The sequence below is a fragment of the Gastrolobium bilobum genome, unplaced genomic scaffold (assembly GCF_033153095.1).
Source record: "Gastrolobium bilobum isolate Gb01-03AN ecotype WA unplaced genomic scaffold, APGP_CSIRO_Gbil_v1 utg6021, whole genome shotgun sequence".
In the NCBI taxonomy this organism is placed as follows: Eukaryota; Viridiplantae; Streptophyta; class Magnoliopsida; order Fabales; family Fabaceae; genus Gastrolobium; species Gastrolobium bilobum.
Window position 1 is genome coordinate 200,264 of NW_026899147.1, and position 26,972 is coordinate 227,235.

At 34.2% G+C, this 26,972-nt stretch overlaps 1 protein-coding gene across 2 annotated transcripts; it reads right to left on the bottom strand.

Moving 5' to 3' along the window:
- Positions 1-1,392: 1,392 nt before the first annotated feature.
- LOC133287661 (SKP1-like protein 21) lies at positions 1,393-18,392 on the bottom strand. 2 transcript variants are annotated; one of them, XM_061485314.1, is made up of 10 exons: positions 18,260-18,392; positions 16,360-16,707; positions 12,419-12,643; positions 12,102-12,293; positions 11,905-12,015; positions 4,260-4,338; positions 3,347-3,447; positions 3,049-3,215; positions 2,492-2,625; positions 1,393-1,688 (listed from the first exon to the last, which is right to left on the bottom strand). In XM_061485314.1, coding segments are annotated over exons 2-10 (1,047 nt in total). In that variant the 5' UTR covers positions 16,396-16,707; positions 18,260-18,392; the 3' UTR covers positions 1,393-1,686. The 2 variants fall into 2 exon arrangements, with proteins under 2 accessions (XP_061341298.1, XP_061341297.1); XM_061485313.1 differs by having other exon boundaries at positions 3,344-3,447.
- Between the last annotated feature and the right edge of the window lie 8,580 nt (positions 18,393-26,972).

Sequence of the window (26,972 nt, forward strand, 5' to 3'; positions counted from 1 at the left end):
ATTATTAAAATATATACAAATTTATATAATATTCTACCAAGTGTTTAGAATATTTATTTAATTATTTTCTTTATTAATACAGATTTTTTAAATTTATTTTTGAGTTTAAATCACAAATTAAATTTTTATTTTGTTTTTCTTTTTAATAATAATTTTTAATTTTTTTTGGTAGTACACTATATAATACAATTATTGCAAATTTGAATTGTGTTTGTGAGAGATAAAATATATCAAATGAGATGTCATTGCGTAGATCACAAAAAGTTATGTGGATCAAAAAAAGAATTACCTCATTCGGATACCCGAGTCAAAAGTTATGGCTTTTCAAAGTTTTACAGTTCATAAATTGATTTTTTTGCCATGTGTCAACACCAGATGATTCACACCTAAATTAGGCGTGAATGTCTTGGGAGTCACGCTTAATTCGTAATTAATTATTAAAAGTATAATATTTTAATTTTTTTACCGACATTTGTAATTTCTTAATCATTTTCATCCGCAACTTTCACTAGTTAGCGACGTATAAATGCACCTTACAAATGATATTATGACACAATAAGGAAGAGCCTATCTAATGGCTTGATTGGCCGAAGGGACTTCGAGGGAATAGAAAGTATCAATATCTCTTTTTTAAAATAACCATTTCAATACCCAAAACAAAAATTTAAACTATTAAAAAAATTACATTAACAACTTTATATTGGGACAGGATATTTTTACACCGGTGTAAGAGTTAAAAATCTTACACTCAATCTTGACAATTGATTCACTTAAATTCAATGACTCACATTACTAAAAAATTTGAGTCCTTGAATATAAGTGAGATCAGTGGACAAGATTGAGAGTGTAACTTACACAGATGTAAAATGATCCTGAACCTTTTATATTTCATATTATATTATTCCTTCGTACAAAAGTTCATTGAACTAAAGGATGAAGCATTCCCAAATTCACCTATTCAGTATAAGAAACTCAATATTTAATTATTTATTAATAAACTATATAATCATAGAGATTGTTATCATAAAAAAAAATTATTCCAACATAAAAACTTAAATTGTTAAGTAAAAATGCATTAATAATTTTATATTTAATGTTATATTTCCCTCTATCAATATTTTTTTTTTTAATATTCTTTCTACCTAAACAGTAAACAGTGCATGATTGTGATTGGGATGGTATCAAAAACCACAAGGTATAACTTGATAAACCGAATTCAATGTAAGCGAACTTTATCAGTTGCGAAAATAATCACATTAGCTGAACCGAATTATGAGCTACACTGAACCAAACCATAAACAATCACATTTTTCTTAATCAGTTAGGAACTAAACCATTTTTTTAAACCAATATGAAAACCGAACCATATTTTAAACCAAAACAAAACCGATTTATTCCAAACAAGTAAATGCAAATACACCAAAAAAAAAATGTATTAAATCGAAGCTAGGAGATTTCTTTTTTTTGTTTTTTAATCTGACCTAAAAAGTACAAGAGAGTGAGCCCTGAGTTAAAAAGAGCCTGGGCCAAGCACCAAAAATGAACTCAAAAGAATAGTAAGAAAACAAAACAAACTAAAAAGAAAAACAACTGACATGCAACACTTTTCTTGCACTAGTCAGCATCTCTCAAAATTGTTCAAGCCATTGGCCTTCTTGTAATGATTCATTTCCATTCCGAATCCAGTCCTGAGCATGGAAACAAATATTTGCTGAGTTTGTGACGAAACACTAAAATAATTGGAATGATTACGAATTTTAGAGCATATTTTCTCCACACAAAAAAATTATGTGCTTCATTACTAAATCACATCACAGACTGAAAGAATTCAAGCCATATTTCAAGTATATACAAACCAATCAAAAACTACCAAATTCACAAAAATTAGGTAAGAATAAAAGTCTGTGGCAATAATAGCACATCATGGTCTATGAGTTGATAGGGTATGGTATGATGCAATTGTGACCCTGCACAACAGGATTACCTAACAGACTAACATGCATCAAGTATACCCCGAAAGAGTATAAACATAAAACAAATTTTTTAAAGGGTTTAACATTTTTTCTACAAATAGGAGATAATTTTTATTTTTCTCTTTCTCTTTCTTCTTCTCATAGGGTTCCACCCACTCTCATATGTATGCAGGAGATAAGCTTGCGAGAGAAACATTAATCCCTATTAGAAAACATCATCATCAACAATACTTTTTATCTTAAACTAGTTGTGGTATGAATGAACCATGTCATCAACACTAGTAGACCAAAATGCAAAAGGTGCAAAAAGAAACAAGAATGAGATTCAAAAGGAAGGGGAAATAGGAAAATGGAGACCCAAAATATATATTATGCAACTAAGTTTTCAAGTTATACTAAATAAAAATGGGAACAGGAAAAAGAAAAAAAAAATGTTTTAGCACAAATCATTTTTAAAGTTCAGCTAGAAAGCATATGATGGGTAAAGGAAAATACTGAAAAACATGGAAAAAGCATACAAGAATGTCGCCTTAGAAAACCATTCCCCTCTGTACTAAAAAGCATTGTCTTCCTCTCTTGCCCAGATGATAAAAATTCTTGCATTCTCTCAGGCCAGTCAGCATTTAATCTGCGGGCAAAATCTTCAACTTCCCTGCATCGAAAGGTAACACACAAATAAAATTTTAGTGAGCATCATCTTTAAACCATTTTAGTGTAACCACCATGCAAACATCTCCTTATATCAAAGATATAGCTTTGTTTTCCTAAAATTAACTGGTACAAAAACATGCAAGGTAAATAAAGAGTGTCGTGAACATTGCCAGTAGGGCTTAGCTCAAGTGTACAGAAAACATAGGTTCAATTCCTTGAAAACCAAAAAATATAAGCATAGAGCTCAATCATTCTAGTAGTGCCTTGTCCTCTGCATATACTATATAGTCCATATAAAATCAATTTGAAGATGCTGCTGACTAAGCAGAATAAAAGCTAGCTAAGACTATGATAAAGATGATAGCCAGCCACCAAACAAAAATACAGTGTAAAGCATTGAGTTAGAAAATACTAATAGCCCCACCTGTCAATTTTTGCCTTTAACGCAGGATCGATCTCATCATCTATATCACCATCATCGAACTCAACCGGAGGAGTAGAAGTTTCATCTTCTGTATAGTGTGAATTTGAGGTCTCGCCTATCCTATCAGCTTCAGAACTTTGTTGTGTGATATTATGACCATTTACATCCTATTATAAGAAAAAAAGGCAATAAACACTTATAACATTTTGGTGATATGACCACAAACTATGTCCATTCAAAAAGAAATAATACCAAATTTAGTAGTGAATAGATTAAACAGCAGAACATTTACAACCACCTTATTCAGTTCAGATGCTTCCTTCAAAGAAGAGTTCTTCTGTTGCTCTTTTTTCCTCCGGTTCTTCTTTTTATTCTTGGAAGTTTTAATCCCCTTTGGATCTGTGATAAAATTATTCACACCTCCAGTTAGGAATTCAAAAGGGAAACTGAAGAATATATAACAAGGCTATAGCTCTCAGCCCATTCCCTCCCCAAAAGAATCTCAAACTAATTTCAAGAATGCAATTAGTAATGCTACACGACCCAAAAATCATACCAAAATTCTTATCTCAAATTATGCGGCAATAAGTGCAGTCACATCATTAATGAAATATGGCACCAAGAAAAAAAAAATATACCTATAAATAAATAAGTTAATCATGTTTGTGAATATTTTTCTTTTATTTGTTTTCTAATTATAATGATCTGAAAAAATTAAATAAATAATTCACAAATATGTTTCATATCAATTTCATGATCTTATAAAGTTAAATTTTGTGGGCATGTTTAAATTTAGTCAAAGGATAAAATGCTTGTCATATAGAAAAGGGGACAGATGTTAGCACCATCCTCCCCAATGCTACTCCGGCTAGTCTGTCATAAACTTGTTGGAGACTAGTGATAATTTATCATCTAAAAATGCTGCCACTGGTTCTCTCAATTACAGAATGTCATCATCTTTACCTATAGACCATCCATACAGGACAGTTGTCTGTGCATTCTGAGTGATACTGACTGAAAGTTTGATCGTTCCCTCAAGTCAACTTGTAAGCTCATCTTTTGAGTTAAGAAGGGATTTCTTTAGGCCAAAGGTAACATTAAATAGAAAGTCTTCTAAAATTATGAATGAAACGATACACATTTCATCAACCTATAGACAGAAAAACATGACGGAAACAAAAAGAAAAGGACGACTAAAAAGCTTAATTTACCTCCATCATTTCCATTAATAAAAGACAAAAGATCATCAACCGAACGTTCATCTACATGCTCTTCTTCAACTTCGACATTCTGAAACGTACAAGGAATTGATTGTTATTTAACTCAAAACTTATCTACACTTTAGGACAAATAACATGACACAGGAATAAATATGCAACAGTGTTGTCAATGGTTGGTGAAGCACCTTTGAAATAGCAACAATAGATGAGAAATTACTCATCTTTCCTGATTTTGAACCAATGAGCTTGAAATTTTTAGGGTGATGAGATCTTTTGAGCTTGAACATCAATTAGATCAGAAAATCCTATCACATTTTGTCTAGTTTCTCACGCATAGAGGCTGTGATGTTAAATACGTTTCAGAGCTTCAGCTCCATGGAGTTTCAACATCTGAAAATCTTCTAAAACCTACAAAATTCTGTTTTAGGTAACATCCACCTCAACTTTTCCAATTATCTTCGTCCAGTGTCAGATTTTTGTTTTGTGCTCTGCAATACTCTGTGTTACAATCCTACTCCAAGGTAAAGGACTTGGAGTCCCACATTGGTTATATGGGTGACTAATATAGGATTTATATGGACTTTAGGCTCTCCTACCTCTTGAGCTATTTATGGGGTGAGGTTCTCCTAAGATTCGTATGTATCAGAGCCTTCCACTGGCTCTCAATTGCAATCGAGCGGCGCGGGTGGTGACGCTGGCATTGTAGTGCTCATCCCGGGTAGTAAAGGACTAGCGCAATGCCAGGGCTGCGAAGTGTGATGAAATGTTACGATCCTACTCCAAGGTATGGGACTTGGAGTCCCACATTGGTTATATGGGTGACTGATGTGGGGTTTATATGGACTTTGGGCTCTCCTCCCTTTTGAGCTAGCTTTGGAGTGAGGTTCTCTTAAGGTTCGTATTACTCTGTTTCAAACCCTCTCTCTTCCTATTCTTTTTTTAAAATGAACAATAAAAATTGTTTCTGATTCCTCTCTTTTTATTATTTTTATGACACAAAAGCGATATTTTGTCCTATTACTTTCTTCAATTCAATTTCAGTTTCACAATGAAAATATTCCAGGGTTTTTTCAATCTCAGTTTCACATTGAAAAGCTTCCAGACATTGTCGTTCATGCTGTTAGAATATATTAAATATATTAGATATGATTAGGCTGATTAGGCTAATTAGATATGATTAGAGTCTGTAATTATTCTGATTGTATTAGGTCTGGGCCTTTCATATAAGCCCATTAGAGTCTCTATATATTGTAACCCTCTGAATTAGATCAATACACAACATATTCTTTTATAATTAAGTTGGTACCAGAGCTTGTTCGTTCTGGGGACCCTCGCTTCCGCTTAGAAACTTTGATTTTGCTTTAAAACCTAAGCCCACTGCTTAGGAGTCATCTTTCTTGCCGTGCGTCCTTCCGGCAAGCCATCTAAGGCTGTAAACAGCTTCTGAGTATTTTTTTTCCAACCGCGTCAGCACCTCCGACGGCCACCGGAACCACCCGCTGCCACCGGAATCACTGTTCAAGCCACCGGAGACTTTTTCCGGCGACTTTTCCGACCAAACTTCACGCGATCAGGACCGTCTCTTCCCGGCGACCAGGTCTGTGGAGGTCCGGCCACCATCGGAGCTCCCACGCGCTCTCACGCGCCACCTGTCTTCCCTGCGCGTGGGCTTCACGCGCCACCGCGCCACCTTTTTCCGGCGTGTGAGCCATTTTCCGGCGGCTTTTTCCGGCCGGTCTTGGACAGAGAAGCTCGCCTTCTCTTGCTCTTTCTGGATCTGTGGTTGTTTTGGTGTGGGTCTGACTTTTTGCGCGCACCCCTTCTTGATCAGTGATCAGGTTCATTCCTATTTACTCGGTTAATATCTTTCTGATTTCTTATTATGGTAGCATATGGTTCTGTTCATTCGGAGGTCAATTCTCCACCTCTTCCTGTCAAAAATTCTCCCAATATCATCTCTACCAATGTTGGGTTCATTACCTCTTCAAAATTGAAGGGTTCTGTTAATTACAAGAACTGGGCCACCTCTGTTCGGGTTTGGTTCTTTGGCCAAGGACATGGGAGCCACCTCACGACTAAGTCTACTGATGTCCCTAAGGAGAAAAAGTCTGATTGGGAAAAGATCGACAACCAGCTTCTGAGCATCCTCTAGCAATCTATTGATCCAGTTGTCTTAGACATCTTCTATTCGTTTCAAACTTGTACTGAAGTGTGGCAGGAAGCAAAAAACCTCTACACTAATGATGTTCAGCAGCTCTATTTCATCATCTCTCAGTTTATAGAACTGAGCAAATCATCCGACATTCAGATGGAAACATATGTTGGCAAGAGTCGATCTTTGATGCAAGCATATTTGGATATGTTGCCTTACCCTACTGATGCTACTGCATATCGGAAACAGGTGGAACGCCTCTTTATGGTTGCCACACTGTCTGGCCTCCCTGAAGAATATGATATATGATAATGTCCGGGATACTATCTGGACTAGTGGGGAGCCTGATCTTTCAATGACGTATCAGAGTCTTCTGAATCTGAATAAGAAATCTGCTCTTGCATCGTCTTCTGCTGTTGATTCTACTGCTCTAGTTTCCCGTACTGACTTTCGCGGGAACATTGGAGGTGGACGTGGTCGTGGTAGAGGTCCGGGGGGACGTGGTCCAAGAGCCCCAGGAGGACGTGGTCCAAGAGCCCCAGGAGGCCCAGTCGGACGTGGTCAGTGACCTCGTTGTAATTACTGTCAGCAACTTGGTCATTATGAGGAACGTTGCTACACAAAGTACCCTCACCTGCGACCTTCTTATGCTGCTAATATAGCTCAATCGGATTCTGCTTCAAATGGTACAGTCTCTCTCTCTTCTGAAGACTATGCAGCATTCCAGACTCTTCTCAGAAAGGTCTCTCCTTAGTCTCAGGCCTCTGCTTCAGAAACTGGTAATCCCGTTGCTTGTGTTTCTCATTCTGCATCACTTGGCCCTTGGATATTTGACTCAGGTGCTACTGATCACCTATGTGGTAATAAGGAACTCTTTTCATCCCTTACATATTCTGATAACTTACCCTCTTTTACCCTTGCTGATGGCACTAAGGCTCCTGTTCATGGAATTGGACAAATCTGTCCAACCTCCTCATTGACCTTAACATCTGTCTATTATATTCCTCACATCCCTTACAATTTAATATCTGTTAGTAAATTGATCAACTCTCTTAACTGTATTGTCACTTTCTCAAATCATTCTGTTTCTGTGCAGGACCCAGGTACGGGGAAGAAGATTGGAGTGGGCCGTGAGTCACGGGGTCTGTTCTACCTGGTTGTGCCGAGTCCTTCCGTTGCTTGTTCTCTCACAGAATCTCCACATCTCATCCACAGTCGCCTCGGGCATCCTAGTCTTTCCAAGTTACAGAAGATGGTTCCTCTTTTGTCCGGTCTTCAGATTTTAGATTGTCAGTCACGTCAGCAAGGAAAGCATATACGCTCTTCCTTCGCTAATCGAGTCAATAAACGAGCTGATGCTCCTTTTTCAATTATTCATTCAGATATTTGGGGTCCTAGTCGTAGTGTGCTGTTTTAGGTTTTCGGTATTTTGTTATCTTTATTGATGATTTTTCTCGTTGTACTTGGATCTATTTAATGAAAAACCGTTCTGAGTTGTTTTCTATTTATCAAAAAATTTCTGCTGAAATTTTTACTCAATTTGGTGCCTCTATTCGTATTTTATGTAGATAATGCTAAGGAATATGTTTCTGTGGACTTTTTTAATTTCTTAGCCAAATAGGGTACTTTACACCAAACTACTTGTCCTCACACTCCACAACAAAATGGAGTAGCTGAACGTAAGAATAGACACCTCATTGAGATTGCACGGACTCTTCTTATTCACATACATGTTCCTCTTCACTTCTGGGCCGATGCAGTCCTTGCCTCTTCTTTTCTCATCAACCGTATGCCTTCATCTGTGCTTAATAATGACATTCCTTATCACTTATTGCTTCCAGATGCTCCTCTCTATCCTCTATCCCTACATGTCTTTGGTTGTACCTGTTTTGTTCATGATCTCACCCCTGGTAAGGACAAGTTAACATCTAAAGCTTTTAAATGTATTTTTCTTGGTTATTCTCGTCTTCAAAAGCGTTATCATTGTTATTCTCCAGATCTTAAGCGTTACTTAGTTTCTGCTGATGTCACTTTTCTTGATCAACAACCCTTTCATTCTATCCCATCTCAGTTGTCACAGGTTGATCATGTTCTTCTTGTCCCTTTTCTTGACTTGTCTTTGTCAGCTGCAGGTACTTCTATGCAATTCCAGATAAGCAACCTCCTGCTTCAATACCTGTTGACCGTCCACTTCTCACTTATCAGCGTCGTAAAACTGTGCCTCTTGTCGACTCGACTCCTGCTGACTCATTGCCCCCTGCAGTTGATTCTTCCCCTCCGGATCCTTCACCAGAGGCTCTTCCTATTGCTCAAAGAAAATGTACACGTACTACTCGTAACCCTTATCCTCTTTATACCTTTTTGAGTTATGACCGTCTTTCTTCACCTCATTTCACCTTTGTTTCTAGTCTTTCTTCTATTTCTATTCCTAAAACCACAGGTGAAGCACTATCTCATCCAGGGTGGCGCCAAGCGATGCTTGATGAGATGACTGCCCTTCATTCCAATGGCACTTGGGACCTTGTTTCTGCTCCTCCAGAGAAGTCTATAGTTGGTTGTCGCTGGGTGTTTACTGTGAAAGTTGGACCGGATGGTCATGTTGATCGACTCAAGGCAAGCCTAGTTGCCAAGGGTTTTACTCAAATCTTTGGCCTTGATTATGGCGATACATTCTCTCCGGTCGCTAAGATGGCGTCAGTCCGCCTATTTCTTGCCCTTGCTGCTATTCATCACTGGCCACTCCTTCACTTGACATCAAAAATGCCTTTCTTCATGGTGATTTGCAAGAGGAAGTTTACATGGAGCAACCACCTGGTTTTGTTGCTCAGGGGGAGTCTGGAAAAGTGTGTCGTCTTCGAAAATCCTTATATAGTCTCAAGCAGTCTCCTCGCGCATGGTTCAGTCGCTTCAGCTCTGCCGTTCAGGCGTTTGGCTTAATCCGCAGTAAAGTTGATCATTCTGTATTTTATAGGATTACATCTCCTGACAAATGCATCTATTTGTTAGTCTATGTTGACGACATCATTCTCACCGGAAGTGATCAAGACGGAATTCGTCAGTTAAAACAGCATTTATTCAGTGCATTTCAAACAAAGGACCTTGGGAAGTTGCGTTACTTCTTGGGAATTGAGGTGGCGCAATCTAGACAGGGAATCTCTATTTGTCAAAGGAAGTATGCCTTGGATATCCTCGAAGAAACTGGTATGTTGGGGAGTAAACCAGTTGATACACCCATGGATCCTAATGTCAAGTTATTGTCCGGACAGGGGGAGCCGTTATCTGATCCTGGACGTTATCAGAGGCTAATTGGGAAGCTCAATTATCTTACTGTGACTAGGCCAGATATTTCTTTCGCTGTTAGTACGGCTAGTCAGTTGCTTGATTCCCCTTGTGATTCACATTGGGATGCTGCTGTGAGGATCCTCCGATACATCAAAGGAGCGCTGTTAGTACGGCTAGTCAGTTGCTTGATTCCCCTTGTGATTCACATTGGGATGCTGCTGTGAGGATCCTCCGATACATCAAAGGAGCACCAGGAAAAGGTTTGTTGTATTCAGACCAGGGAAATACAGAAATTCGTGGTTATTCAGATGCTGATTGGGCAGGATCACCCTCGGACAGGCGCTCTACTTCCGGCTATTGTGTCTTCTTTGGAGGAAACTTAATTTCGTGCAAGAGCAAGAAACAACCTGTAGTTGCTCGGTCTAGTGCAGAAGCTGAGTATCGTGCAATGGCAAATACTACCTGTGAGTTAATCTGGTTAAAGCAGTTGATTCAGGAGCTTCATCTTTGTGAACAGAAACAACCCATGACACTCATCTGTGATAATCAAGCTGCGCTACATATATCCTCTAATCCTGTCTTTCATGAGAGGACCAAACATATAGAGATTGATTGTCACTTTATTCGAGAAAAGATTCAATCAGGAGAAATCAAGATTGCTTTCGTCAACTCCTCTGATCAACTTGCGGATGTCTTCACTAAAGCTCTTAGAGGTCCTCGAGTTCAATACATTTGTAACAAGCTTGGTGCTCACAATATATACGCACCAGCTTGAGAGGGAGTGTTAGAATATATTAAATATATTAGATATGATTAGATATGATTAGTCTGATTAGATATGATTAGATATGACTAGAGTCTGTAATTATTCTGATTGTATTAGGTCTGGGCCTTTCATATAAGTCCATTAGAGTCTCTATATATTGTATCCCTCTGAATTAAATCAATACACAACATATTCTTTTATAATTAAGTCCTGCATTGAAAAGCTAATAACTCTTCACTTTCTATTTATTGTATGCTTTTTTCCATGTTTGGTCTGTGTTTCCCGACAGAGTATGTCCTATATTACTGTTCACTTCATTTTTCTGTTTCACATCTCTCAATTTTTCCTGCTCCTACCCACTCTGTTTTTTTTTCTAAATTAGTATTCTCTGTTTTTTCAGATTTGATTCCTTTTTCTCAATCAGGGGATATAGCAAGTGGAGGATCCTCAGCTTCATGAAGAACAAATAAGACTGATAGCGGACCGAAGTACAACCATTGCTCTGGAAAGTGATACGAATGCTGCTGTAGCAAAATACTTTATTAAATTTGTATGAAATTTTACACTTTTGCAATTCCTCAGTCATTTTTTTATTAGGGCTACTTTTCTTCTTGATAAACCCCTTATCAAGTCCAAAGCAACCTCTAAGATCAAGTCTTTTATTAGGACTGCAATGCTTAATAGAATTAACCCTAATGACATGTTGCCAGTTCGTAGGCCGAATAAGGCTTTTTCCCACTGATATGTGTGTAATGTGCAGTGCTTGCTCAGAATCAATTCCAAGTTATGCTTCTGTTTCTTACACTGTTATGCTGCTGTTTCTTTAAGGAATTCTATTTTGTGGCAAATTTTGTGAATGTTGGGTGTGTCCTTGGTCACTAGACCAATTTTGATGATTAGCTTTCACAGATTTGGTGGAAGTAAAAAGGCAAAAATTTGTGCAGTACTGGGCAACCTATGCTACACTGTTGTGGATTTGGTTTAAGTTTAAGAAGGTTTAATGGCACAACACTTGATTTGGTATAAGATGAAGACACTGGCCTCTATTTGGTTCAAAACACATGTCCTCATTAAAGGGGTTTTCCTAACGCATGTTGAAGCATTGGGCAGCTTTGCTCCATCGGTTTTCTCTTTTTTCTTTCTTGTATTATGTTTTGTTCTTTTGTTAAGGAGGACATGTTTATGAATTTTTTCTTTTATTTTATTTAAAAAAAAAAAAGTTACATGCTCTCCAACATTGTTGCCTTGCTTTAATATGGGGAAACCATGCAATCTGCCATAAAACTATAGAAGTTTCTGCATACACCATTGACAACACTGATCTGCATCGTCTCATCAACAAAAGTTCAATGAGAAATACCTAATTATGGAACTACATATGACAGTGTGACATATAAAATGTGCTAAAAATAAAGTAAGAAACAATTCGGTGGCACCTTTAACCTTTCACGCTCTTTTAGCTCTTTCCTCTTTTTGGCATACAAACGATTCAAAAGCCTGATCCTTGGGTCATCAGTTATGTTTTTCAAGGGCTCCAACTTCTCTTCCTGGATCAAAAGTATGTGTGAGAAATGAAAATTGAAAATCCAAGAAGACATAATCGGCATACAGAGTTCTCACAAGCACCAGACACCTCTGTAAGATCATCAGGTAAATGAAATATCTCACGTATCTCCTCCGGTGTTCTTCCTTCAATTATTCGAGCAAGTGCACGACTAGTAAGATCAACCAAGGGCTTTAACCGAAGGCTGTCCGCAGCAGAGGTTAACTCACAGAGCCTCTCCGTGTCCATCTTAATGAATTTCTCATCATAAGACTTCCGTTCCTATAAAAAAAAAAAAAAAGAATAACCGCCAAGTCAAATAACCTTCGGCATTCATTGTTCAGACTTGGATCGTCTTCTCTAGTACAAAGATAATAAGGATAAAGCATTGCAGAAACCAGTAGAACCTTGTTTGAGCGGCCTGGTAATTGATGAAATCGACAATAATCAAGAATTAAGCTCAACATGGCAGGACTGACTTGTTGAGGAAGACATATTGCACAATTCTTAGAAGATCCCATTCCTTTTTGTATTATTTCTTGACATAGCAGTGGACAAATCATAGCAATTTCTTGTTCCACTTGTTGGATTGAATCATCGGAAGTCTGAAGCCACACATAAGGCTTCATCATCTAAAAAATGCAAACAAGTACCAGTATGATTTCAGTTTCAATGTAAAAAAGTAAGCAAAGCAAGGTCTTCATTCTCTGGGAGGGAAGTTTTCTTGGGTTAAAGTATAGCAATTTTGACATCCCAAACAAGACAAGTACACATAAAACAACCAAAGAGAAATTCGAACATGAAAGTTATTACCGAGTCTACAGTAACTCTATTCGAGGATTCAAGGAGTAGATAATGCGAAGACTTGTGTGAGCCACAAGGCAAGTTGACTTGCATGTCTAATGTTTTCTAAAGTTGGAATATGTGTGTGTGTAAGAGAGAGAGAGCGATAGAAAGAGAAAGATCACTGAGTTTCCCTGTAATTTAATTGATAGGTCATGCATGCACATATTGTCAATTTTATATCCGTGATCCCTCCCTACAATCTCTATCCTAAGAGATTAAGGGGGTGTATTGGATTGGGATTTCAAAGGATTTTAATGGATTATTTTTGGACAAAAAAATCCATGGGTATTCAATTAAGATTTTAATGGATTGAAAAAAAGTCATGTGGTATTCGATTAGGATTTTAAAAGATTATTTTAAAATCCGTCCAAATCCGTTGGTATTCAATCAAGATTTTAAACAATGGAAAAACAATCTTGTGGTATTCAAAAATCTAATGATTTTAATGGAATTTCTATTGGTGCTGATTTTGTGAGACTTTTTAGTAAGAAATATAAATAGGATGCCTCTTTCACAATCTCACCCTAACTCCTAGGATTTTTTGAGATTTCTCTCTTGCAGTGCTTTCTTCTTCCTTTAGGAGGTTGACCCACTCGAAATCGAATTCCGCCATAGGAGCTTCGTCAAAACTCAAAAAATAGCATATTTTTGAGCGATTTTCATCACAAAACAACCCAGAAACAACAAACAAACAAGATTTTAATATAATCTATCTCAAAAACAGCATATTTTGTAATCATTTTTGAGAAATTTTGGAAGTTTAAAAAATAATTTTTCAAGTTATGGGTCACGGTTTTTTTTGGAACAAAAAGTATGATTTTTGTATTAAAAATGGGATAGCATATTTATTGCGAATTAATAATTAATTAATGAGTTTGATTTGAAAAATGATAACCGTTGATTGGCGGAAATCAACGGTTAAGATGTGGTCGTAACATTGTGCGTAACATTATTTGTGTGTCACAATATCCTATCCCATTAAAAATAACATAAAATAGTGGAAAAATAACAAGAAAATTAAAATCGTCAAACCTAATGCCGGAGCAGTAACCAATTGGCTAAACAGAAGTAAAAACAAATACAAGGATTGCGAGAAAATATTATTCTCTTTTCTTAATTTTCTTTAACCAAAAACAACCAAATAACAATAGGGTTCTTCAAGCCTTAAATAGGCAAAAACAAAGTAACAAAAAAAGGAAATAACTATAATTATGCACAATCAAAGAAGATAACGCACAATCAACGCACACTCAAACATAATCTAAAATAACAAAAGGAAATAACTAGTAATTATTAAAATTCCCTAAATAAAGATATAAATTATGGAAATGCCCAATCCAAGCAAGTCAGCTCGGGTGCATCATTCTCTCCCACTTGAAAAAGATTCGCCCTCGAATCTGCTTCGTCTTCATTGATATGAACTTCTTCAGGTGGTAACCCAGGTGGCAATTCTTCTGGTACAATATCACCAAATTTCCTAATTAAGATTAGGACTTGTGAATGCAATTCTTTCTTGATACGCTCGTCTACATTCGTATTGAACTGCGTGGGAACTAGAAATATTGCGAGTTCTTCTAAGGGAGTAACTGGACAAAACCCATAAACTATTCCAAAAGGACTATTGCCCATAATTTGGTTCAATGATCACATCTGTGATCCGTCTTTGGAAATTTTTGTCTGATGTAACAGTAATTCCCATTGCCCCTTACGATCTCCAATTAAACTTTTATCAAAAGTTAAATCTTTATCTCCATGGAGCATGAGGTTGTTATGCTCGTTGTCCCCAAATTCATAATACTGGAGTAGAACTTCATCTTTGTCGTCAGAGATATTAGAATTTCTAATAACTGATTTTCCACCGAAATCAATATAAGAGATTTCTTCTACCTCTGGATTCTCATCGTCTTGCTCCCAATCATACTTATCCTAGATAGGGAACTCGTCATAAATTGGAGCATCCATAACAAGATTCTCATCATCTTGCTCTTCATCATATTCATCATAGATCGGGACCTTCTGGTCTTCTGTCAAGTCTATGATGTCAAAGACCTTTTCGACGGTGTGTGACCCGTCGGTAAACTCATTTGTATGAGTGGTACCCTCGAATTCCGGATCTCAATCTTCACCCCAATATTAGCAAAAAAGGATTGATTTCGAGATTGACTTCGTCCTCGTCCCTCCTCATTCCAATTCCAGAATGAGTTTTTGCTCCTTTCCTCCTCATGAGATGATCTTTCAGATTCCCTTCCTTCATCTGACTCGTCCAACTGTGTTTGGGCAAATACTTGTTCGAGCTCCTGAATTCGCCTACCATGTTCTGCCAATGTAGCAGCCATTGCTACAATTATGGTGTGTCGCACGTCAATGTGTGGTTGTTTGCCGTCGACGTTTAGGGTGTTAACATGCCTTCTATCACCGCCGTCGCCTCGACCCCGTCGTCCACGACCTTGACCTCAACCGCCATTGTTCTGTTCAGCCATTTATGTGACAACCAGAGCTCTGATTACCAAATAATGCCGGAGCAGTAACCAATTGGCTAAACAGAAGTAAAAACAAATACAAGGATTGCGATAAAATATTATTCTCTTTTCTTAATTTTCTTTAACCAAAAACAACCAAATAACAATAGGGTTCTCCCAGCCTTAAATATTATTCTCCTATTGGAAATTGAGATACACGATTTAAGGATCAAAGATTAAATTAAGGAAAAATTCCCAAGAGCAAAATGTATCTTTTACTCGTCGCGATCATTAAATGTGCATTATTTTATTTTAATTATATCGACCACCTATGTGTCCCACTAAAAGTGTTTCGAAATTCTATTTTAAAAAAAAAGTCTCTCTAAATTAAAACTCAACTATTGATAGACAAATTGCATTTTACGTAAACACACCAATAAGCGCGAATGTAGGTAAAGGTATTTATTTGGAAAGACTCCGACGTCATTACTACTTAACTCAAAATTAAGTTAAAGCAAGAAAAATGTACATATTTGTTTTTAGTAAATAAAGGAAAATAATTTAATGAAGTCATGCTAGACACTTATTGGATTAGGTACATCTTAATTTTCTTTAACTAAAAATATTTTGATAAATGATCAATCAATTAATAATTCAAACAATCACAATTTATCATCTAATACTAAATATATATATATATATATATATATATACACACACATTATTTTTATTACTACTAATTTATAATTTATTACTATTATTAATTTATTGTATTATAAATTACTATTATTTTCCTGGGATATTACAAAAACTAAACCTATTGAGATTATTGAATATAGAGTAAAGCCAATAGTGTATCAAATATTACTGGAAATGGATTAATGAACCATATAGAAGAGAATACAGTGTGTATAAATGAAGATCAAAGGAAGAAGTTAAGCATTACTACCAAAAGCAAAAAGTAAGCAGTACTTTTCAAAACGAAATGTAACCATTGAACTAGATGGTTTTCACCAAAAAAAAAAAAACACTATGAATCATACCTCGGGTTTAATAACTGCCATGTCAATTTCTGACATCTGAAAACAATCTGAAAAGTGAAATATGTGGATATTGGAAGTTCCTTTATGGTTCAAGCAATGAGATTAATATTTAGACTTCAAGTCCAAGCAACCACTTAATATGTCCACCTGCCAAAGGACTTCTGTAATCAGGATTATGTTCCTCAAGCAACGTTACTCAAATGCACAAGGTCCATGAGAGAATTTGGACTGCTACACAAATCTCTCTATCACAATATTTCAACTAGTAAGTGAGACATGTGTGAACTTGCCAAAGGGTAGAATGAAGAATGAAGAATGATTTGGCATCTATCAAATTCAAAATGAAAGCTGCAAAGTTAAGGATAAGATTTCAATAAGCACAGCAGACAACAATACAGAAATGAAAAGCAGGTAAATACACACTACTCCAAAATTAAGGATGATCAAAACATAAGCATATTGTACACACTAAAAATACTGACCACAACAAAATCGTACAAATAGTGAATAGTCTCAAACTTGATTTACTAGATTTTGGGATCAAAGCTTGTCAACACCATGGCTGTGTATGGATGCACTGATACATTCAAAAAAATATTTGTCCAATATACCTTATAAACTTGAAATAATGCAGCATTACATGATTCTTCCTATCAAGTAAAGTGTACATTGCCTTTTTCAGTCACTTATATTTATTTCAATAGACATTAGAAACTATCACCACAGCTCCATCCAACATTTAAAGTTTCACCCCAAACACTAGGATACATTAGTTGTTTTCATTCTTGCAGGGGGCAGGGCTACATTTTGATAAGAGATTAAAAATGGTATAACTTCTTATCTATCTTACATTTACATGAATTATTTTTTTATAATTTGATAAATCATGCTGAGCACACAGTTTCTAAACCTACAATATTTCTCTGTCGTTGGGTGGATAACATTCTAACATTCAAATAGCTATCGTGATTCTGGCAATGACAGCACAGCGCTATTTTTATTAGTATAGTTTTAAACAACCAACCAAATATTATAGTAATAGCTATTTATATCTATTTTCACCCGAACTATTGTTGGAAATTTCATAGTTTTGCGACAAATAAAAGTTCATAAACAGCACTTCGACACTTTGAACAGCATTATCTAATATACAGTTACCAGACACTAGCAAGGCTCAATGCAGCATCTTGGACCAATATCCCAAAAGTAGCCTCTCAAGTAAGTTTTTCAGTTTTAAAAACAGCTCTAGCTAACTGCTTAAAATCAAATTGCTATTACTTGCTTTAAAGAATTCTACAAATATTAGATTAAAAATACAAGCTTTGTTTATAGCTTGTCAATAACCTTAACTTCGCTGATACTCACGAGTAACAAAGTAGCTTTAATTCTTACTAGGTTGGCATTATCCAATTATATTACTTTAAATTCACACCCCGGAAATGGAAAAGTTAACAATCAACTAGTACTTCTACTGAGCTAAAAATTGAGTATTTTTTATCATTATTTTTAAAAAGAAATAAGAAAATAAAAATTCGAAAAATGGGTTTTTTTTTTTGGTGAAAGACATCCCATCACACAATAGTACTACAATCACCCATTCGTATCACCATGCTCATTTCTGAAGTGAAAAAGAATTCATCTTTATCATTCCTATCGTAACTATTACACAGATTTCCAGCCAGCTAAACTAAACAAATTTTATAAAAAAAAAAAAAAAAACATCAAAACAACAATAGAGAGAGTGTGCTACCATTTATTTGAAACAAAAAAAAAACACACATTTTGAAAACAACCCACAATTCTTCATCAAGAACTTAAGGGGATGAACAAAAGAAAGTAACAAATGAACCATTCAAATCAATTGTAACAAAGAATCCGTGAGTTCCATGAACATTTGTACCTGTAAAAGCAGCTAAATGGATTTGCAGAGTGCCAAAACGAAAGGAAATGGCGAGACAAAAAGAGAAAATGGGAGTTAGAAATTTTTTTGTGACTGAGAAATTTTCACTTTAGTGGTTTGTAGTTGAATCGTTGTCAACGTCAAAGACAAGAGTGAAATGGGAATGAAGAAAAAGGGTGAGGTTTTGGTAATTTAGGTTAAGGCCCAACCTTAATTACAAGTTGGAAACTTTGGGCTTTGGGTTGGGTTTTGGGCTCTGAATTCTGAAAATTTGAGCAAAGAGATAACTTAAAAAAAAAAAAAAAAAAACTACATTGTTAGAAGGAAAAGTTATTAGAAGATATTTAATTTAGAAGTTGCTTTCTTAATTTGAATGCCATTTTTAAGTTATAATAATCATCATTACGCTAAAAAATATACCTCAAAGTTGTTGCTCCATTATAAGTATATAAAAATATGTAATTAATAAAGGATTACATTTAAAAAAAATTAAAAAATAGCTGCTAAAGTTTCCGTGGAAGGTAATTGTTACAGTACTAGCCAAGGAGAATGATCAGGAGGCTGAAGCTATTGGGCTAGAGCAACAGCAAATATGTCATCACATTAGCCCAAAGTCTAGGTGGTCCAAAAAGAAGCAAAATACCAGCCTAAGTGGATGAATGATTTTTTGATATGAGCAATAGGTATGAGCTGTGAGTAGGGATGTAAATCCTGGCCTGGCCAACAACTCGGCCTATGTTAAGCCTTGCCTAGCCTAGCCCGGCCTTTCTGAAAGGTAGAGTAGGCTTAGGCTTACAAGAAAGCCTTTTAACAAGTAGGCCTATAGGCTAACTTTGTCAAGCCTGGCCTAAAGCTTTGTAGGCTAACCTATTTAATTTTTTTAAAATAAAATAATATATTTATTTTAGGTGGCAAAGTACCAACCCTAATTTCTTTTGTGCACAGCCGCTTTTAAGTGACTTCTCACTCTCGTCTCTAAGTTTCGTCTTTGGTTGACCCAGTAATTGTATTTCTTTCTTATTTTCCCCATTTCTTTGACTCTAATTCCCCTCAGATATACATTATAGAGCTGGGGTATTATGTTGACTCTTGTTTGTCATTTTTTATTTCTTATGAGAAGTATTAGTGCATGCATGAGTGAAACTTTCTTTGCACTTTACAATTATTTTCTTTACTTAGTATCTACAGTGGGAGGCCTACAAGGCCTGTAGGTCATATCAGACTTTCTAATTTTTAAAAATAGGCCAGGTCTGGCCTATAAACAAAGTCTTTAATAGGCCAATAGACCAGATAGGTTGAATCTTTTTTTACGTAAGCTTAGGCTAGAAAGGCCAAAACCCGGCCTAGCCTGGCCCATTTACACCCTTAGCTGTGAGTAGGTGGTTTGCATTTATGTTAGGAGGCTATGCTTTTGGTTATTAAATTCTGTTAGTAGATTCTATGAGTGTTGCTTGTATGCATTTTTTTTCATTTTTTGTTATTGGTAGGAGCTTGGGTGTATAAAGACTCTAATCGAATTGTTAATGAATAGGGAATATTTTGGCTAACTTTTGAAGTTAGAAGAGGATCATCTCCCTCGAAGAGAGGAACATCAGAAAACATATCAATTGGTGCTTTCATTGCCGATCTCACTCTCCACGATGACTCCTTCCATCAATGCCACTCACCAGCAATCACTGGAGACGAAATTTGGTTTTGCAGTGATGAACACCACATGCAAGACCATAACGCACTTGCTCCGGAAATTGATCCATGAGCAGCACAAAGCAAAAGCAGCTATCAAAATTCAAAAGGCTTTTCGCAAGTTTTCGTTGAAGTTAATTATTCGCCGATCCGAAGCGATAGACCAAAATGAGGTGCCTCAGACAGAGATGGAACAACCGATTGATGAAACGTTCAACAATCGAGAGATGTTTCATGAATTTGGGGATGCATCTCCTTTGGATCAAGTTGCTTGTGTTGATGCCGGTGCAGATCCAGAGATCGAAGCCTCGTTGCTCTATGCGGCAGCGCTATCTTCGTTGACCTCTCCAGTCATTAACGATGTCATCAAGAAGCTTGCATCTGGAGAAGCTATCCCTCTACCATAAACAATGGCGTTTCGTAAATCAAGTGACTCCATAGTCGTTAATTTTTCATGTGCTATTCTCTTTTGGGTGGGGTTTGACACTGACTCCACTAACCTTCCGTGTCTCGGGGGTTATCCTCCAGGGTTCAATATTCTTCACTTGCATGCACAGCCTCATGCCCTCGCATTGTTGATTGGTTCATTCTTCCCTGAGTTGTGAGGCATTAGTGTTAGGATCAATATGGATGTGAATATCTATGGATTTTTTAATTTTGTTTGAATGATATTCAATGTAAGGCATGAATGGGGTGTGGTCCCTTTGGAAATGGGGATATTTTGGATTAACTTGCTAGGCAACTTGAGTCAACTAATGGGACACATTTGTCGCATTTTTTACTTTTTTTTTGGGCATTCCTTCATATCTCTGTGGTTTTGGGAATAGTTAGAAATTGAACATATTGTTAATTTTTTTCATTGAGGTTTTGATGTAAGGACTACTGTGTTTCTTTAGCTTTGCAAACCAAAAGATTTAGGGCAAAGTACTAGCCAAGGAGAATGATCAGGAGGCTAAAGCTATTGGGCTGGAGCAACAGCAAATGGGTCATCACATTAGCCGAAAGTCTAGGTGGTCCAAAAGAAGCAAAATACCAGCCTAAGTGGATGACTGATTTTCTTATATGAGCAATAGGCATGACCTGTGAGTAGGTGGTTTGCATTTATGTTAGGAGGTTATGCTTTTGGTTATTAAATTCGGTTAGTAGATTTTGTGAGTGTTGCTTGTATGCTTCTTCTTTTTTTCATTTTTTGTCACTGGTAGGAGTTTGGGCGTATAAAGATTCTGATCGTATTGTTAATGAATAAGGAATATTTTGGCTAACTTTTGAAGTTAGAGGAAGACCCTACCCCTCAAAGAGAGGAACATCAGAAAACATATCAATTTAACACCAAAAAATATAGGATTTGTTTTTTCTGCAGTTACTGTAGATAAGTTATCTGCAGTAAGCCTAATACGACGTCGTTTTGGGGTGGAAATCATGGTATTTTTGTAATTTTAATTTATTTCAGGGTTATAATAGTCTTTCTATTTATATTTTTTTAAGATTTCAATATCAAAACGACGTCGTTTTGGAAAAAAATGCAGATAACTTATGTGCCTGCAGAAATATTTTTCCCAAAAATATATCTATAATAGGAAGTCACTTTGGTGGCAGCTAATAATGGCTAATTTTAAAGAAGAAAAAAAAATAGTGTTTTAGATGCATAATTGATAATTCACAAATGTTATAATAAATATTATTTAAGAATAAGAATGAAATTTAATTTTTTTTTACAATTATAGAACCTTAATATGTGTGAAGATTTTTCAATTTCTTAACTCTTAAATTAAATATCTAACATTCTTAGATTTATATTCTTTTAGTTTGAAATTTAAATTTTCCATACAAAAAAATATAATAAAATAGTTAAGTGTTTAATGGTCAAATGTTATTTGTGACTAGTTGCACCAGCTTGGGTAAAGCTAGACCTAGCTGTGACTCTTGCTTGAAAAAGAATTTATTATTTCATTATGTTATATATTTTTACAGCTTCAAAAGAATTCTTTTAAGTTCCCTCAAAACATCAATTTACAAATAATTGTACCATTATTACATTTGGACCCGAGGCTGAGAACACAAGTTACTTATAGTCATTTTAAAAATGTACATATAATAAAATTAAAAAAATTAAAATTAAAATTTCTGAAAAGAAAACAAGAGTTTAGTGTTTTTCATGCAACATGAAATAAATCATCTTTAGAAACCTCAAATGATGTGATTTTAGAATTTGAAAAAAATATAAACAAAATATAAATTCATGTTACAAGAAAAAAATATCAAAGAATATTTTTTTATTTTTCTAAATTCCGAAACAATGTCATTTTAATATTGTAAAGAAGAAATATTTTTTCTTTAATAAATAATATAGCCTATAATTTTATTTTATTTTTTGGAGATGCAGGAAATTAGAAACAACATAACAACTAGCTAGTAGCTATATTTTTAAGACAAGTAATGCCCTTAAGTGGGTGTTTAGTATAAGAGAAATATTTTGTATCAGTACTCTCTCTTTTTGGGGAAATGGTTACGAAAAAGTGTTTGATAGGCCAAAATTCTTTCGGAAAAGTTGAGTTATTTTACTGATGCTATGTTTGGTTGATCATAAAATATTGAAGAGAATCTGAATTAAAATTATCAAAGTACCCATTATTTTGAAATAAGATTCTGAGTTCATATAAAACAACAGAGCATTTTTGTCTAAAAAAGTTAAAATGAGATTATGAGTTCATGGGGAAAAACATTACCATTGGTGGGGACGTGGGGTGTATTTTTTTTATTTTTTTTTTGAAGTGTGTAGTTACAAGTGGGAATAATGGGAAAATAATTTTGCTAGAATTTTTTTTAAATTTCCTGGTACCTAACATGGTCAAAAAATATTCTTCACCCCGCTTTCTCATCATTTCAAACAACATACTCATACCAAACACCCACTAAAATCATTCTTCAACCTTGCAAGTATGTATGAAGAGGTTCACTGAAAAGTGAAAATTACAGTGTCCCAATAGAGATGAGCTTGGATAGCAAAACCAATCAAGTCACATTATTGCCTTCTCTATATGTGTTAGTAAACTTCACTTCCCAATTCCTACAAAAGAGAGACATAATTTGGAGCACCAGGTTGGAAAGTGAAACTTCTTACAAGGGAGGTAAGAAAACTCATGTTTAATTATGTTATACTTTTTTGGTCTTTTATAGAATAGTTAATGAAACGAATATTTTATGTATGTTTTTTTTGTTATGAAAGTTAAAAATCAATAAAATTGAAATTACTGAAATATGTTTTCTAAATTTGATTTTAAAAACTTAAGAATAGTTATAACTTTTAAAATGATTTTTACAAAACTAACATTATCAAACATTTTTTTTTATTCTGAAAATTAGAAAACTGTTTTTAAAACAGAATTGAAACTGGACCTTTGTTTTTTTACAGGGTGGCTCTTGTGAAGACATTCCTAGTATTATAAGGAACATTTATTGGACCTAATGCAGAATGGAACAAACTTTGTTGGGTTAGCTGCTAAAAACCTTTGTGCTTGCTTGCCTAACCATAATGGTGAAACTTTAATTATAGTCGTGTTGGGTAAACAACTTCCAACTTCTTGTTCTTTCTTGACTTTCAAATGCAATGAATTTAATAGTATTGATGTTAAAAAATTAATTTATTAATTATTAACTAGTTTGATATTAAAAGTATAAACACTTTTCAAATGTGATAGCAATCCAAAAATAAAATAAAATAAAATTTAGCACAAAAGTTACTCTTGAACCTCTTTCATTGGAATTGATTCTTACAATGAATCAATTTTGAAAATCTTAACCATATGATTACAATAATTGCCCAATTTTTTTTATACCTTTCATAATTATTTTTTTGAGACGATTCGATTCGATTCTCAAGTATTCCTACCAGCTTCAATATTTTGAGCCAAGTATAAAATTATTTCCAGCAGGAGTTTAGTCACCATTAATGCTTCTCTCCCAATTCAGATTCTCTCTCTATTTACTCAGTCTATATTATCAACTAAGTTGCAATTATTGGGAATTGTGCAAATTTTTAAAAAAAATTGAAACAAAGAATTTTCCGTTCCAACAATTTATTTCTTCAGCACAAACCACTTTACCAGTTGTATCACCGGGATTTGGTAACTACATTTCTCACCGATAAATATATAAAACAATTAAAAAGGAAATATCCTTATAACTATAGTTATATGGATATGTTATTTTATTTACTTTTTTTCTGTCTACCTTTATATATTATTTTTCAACATTTTTAAATTAAAATTTTAATTATCTTTATCATTTTTCTTTTTTATTGAAATCCTGTTCTAATAATGTTGGAGAATAATAAATAATGACGAAAAAAATAGAATAACATATATCATTATTATAAGTAAATACTCACTCAATTTATTTTCATGTGACATGTGAAAGATTAACCAGCATCGAGACCAACATTGAATTTAGCGTGTAAAGTCTATTACTCTATCCTTTTATTCGGCCATTAATTAGTCGGTTACTACATGCAGTCATGCAGCTATAAGGGAAGACAGGGAATTGACAAGCAGAAATTGCTCCTGCTATGTTAGATTTTCTTGTTTTACATCATTAAATGTATACTATATTAAATATATATAATATCAATTATAAGATTAATAAATATAATATCAATTATAAGATTAATAATTTACTTATTATATATTGTACGTAATTAAAGTAGTTGTTACGTTTACCAAAAAAGAAAGTAACTGTTACTATTAAATTTTAACTTATTTTTTTAAAAATTTTAAAAATAATATAAAATGAGAGTATAATATAATTAAATAAATTCATATTTTTCATAAAATGTATACATTTTTAATCTTTGTACAAATCTTATACGGTAATCATTTTAAAATAAATAAAATATATATTTAATAATTAAAAAAAAAAAACTTTTTCCTTATAATTTGTCAAAGTAATTGGTGCTGTTGGGTGCTGCATCCACCAACCGGAAATGTAGGGGTACGCGTCAATCTGAACTACCCTTATCAATCTTTGAATGCGCCGAGACACGAAATGATATACTATAAGAATAATATATCGATAATAATTTCTTGAAATATGTATCCTTTTAAAGTATTAGTTAAAATTAATATTTTTTATTTAATATTTAAATTATTTATTTCATTTTCTCTAATCATAATTTCTGTTTTTCTACCGTAAAACATAATAATTTTAACTAAAATAATAAAATTTTATGTCATTTAACCTTAATTTTTTTATTTTTTAAATATTATTATTAAATAAAATCTGATTTTGACTTTTTTTTGGTAACAATCTGATTTTGACTTTATTAATAAAAAATAGAGATAAATTAATTCAGTAAAGTCTATATAAAATTTTATTTAATAATAATAAAAAAATTGTATGTAATAATAAAAATATATTAACACCCTTACTAATATGAAAAAGCAAGTACACTTGTCAACTTGCATCATGTCGTGTGCAATCCGGAGAGACGTAATCTTTTGTCGTAGTTATTTGGTCACAGGTTGCCCATCAAAAAATATTTATTTTATATATTATATTATTATATAACTTTTTTTTTTAAAACAAAAATGACACTATCATTCCTAAATTTTCAAAATAATTTAAATTTAAATTCCTTAATTTCTTAAATTTTATAATATTAAATATTTTTTTCTTTTTAAACTTTAAATTTTGGGATTTTACTTAAATTAACTATATGTTTTTTGATATATATCAGTTACGCTTATCCCTTTTATATATTCTTTAAAATTTTAAACTTTTTAAATAGTTTTTCTTTTAACATATATTTTTAATATTTTATCCAAATTTATAAGTACTTGTGAATTTAACGGAATACTTGGTAGTTATACATATATTCTTTTTGGCAAAAATGTCTGTTATTTGAAAGGATGTAACTTTGTAACATTTTATATTCTGATCGTTGATTTTCGTCAATCAATGATTAAGATTTATTGAGTTTTATTGCGAATTATTAATTAATTAATAAGCTTGATATAATAAATTCTAACCATTAATTTGTAAAAATTAACAGTTAAGATCTAAAATGATGGCAAAAAAATTAATTTATTACTTTTTTAATAAAAATTACGAATAAGTAGTTTTTGAAATTAATTACGAAAATATAACAGTCAAACACGCCCCATAGGAGCGTGACCGGTTGGAGAGAGACACTCCCTATCTGGGCGTGACCGAGGAGAGAGACACTCCATATTTGAGCGTGTTTCACCATGTGCTGCCACGTGGCACAAAAGTCAACAGTTTGACCGTAAACTTATATCGAATAATTTATATTAAAAAATTAAGTGAGTGCTTTTCGTTTTATTTTGATTTCTAAGTTTTTGTTCATGATTATAAAAATATTAGATTATTTTTAGTAATAATTATAAGGTAACAAAGTTATGTCATTTTTAATAATTATGGTATCATTGTTGTAAATTAATTTTTTTTTGTGAGAGACAAAATATGTCAAATGAGGTGTCATTACGTAGATCTCGAAAAGTTATGTGGAATAAACAAAATTACTTAATTCGGATACCCGAGTCAAAAGTTATGGACTTCTAAAGTTTTACGGTCAAACTATTGACTTTTGTGCCACGTGGCAGCACCTGGTGAAACACACCCACATGGGGAGTATGTCTCTACTCGGTCACACCCAGATGAGGAGTGTGTCTCTCCTCGGTCACGCCCCCATTGAGAGTGTCTCTCTCCAACCTGGTCACGCTCCATGTTGGCGTGACTCACGCTTAGGTCACGCCCCACATGGGCGTGTTTCTCTTTATCGGAACATGTCCCATGTGGGCGTGTTTGACTGCTATATTTTCGTATTTAATTTCAAAACGACTACATTTTCATAATCTTTTATTAAAAAAGAAATAAAATAATTTTTTCCCCTAAAATGACATAGAATTATATCCCTTAAAAGGACAAACGTTTTTTATTCTTTTATAATAAGGTATCTCATTACAAATGTAAACACTTGCGAATGTTTTTTTTTTTAATATTCCAATCGATTCAT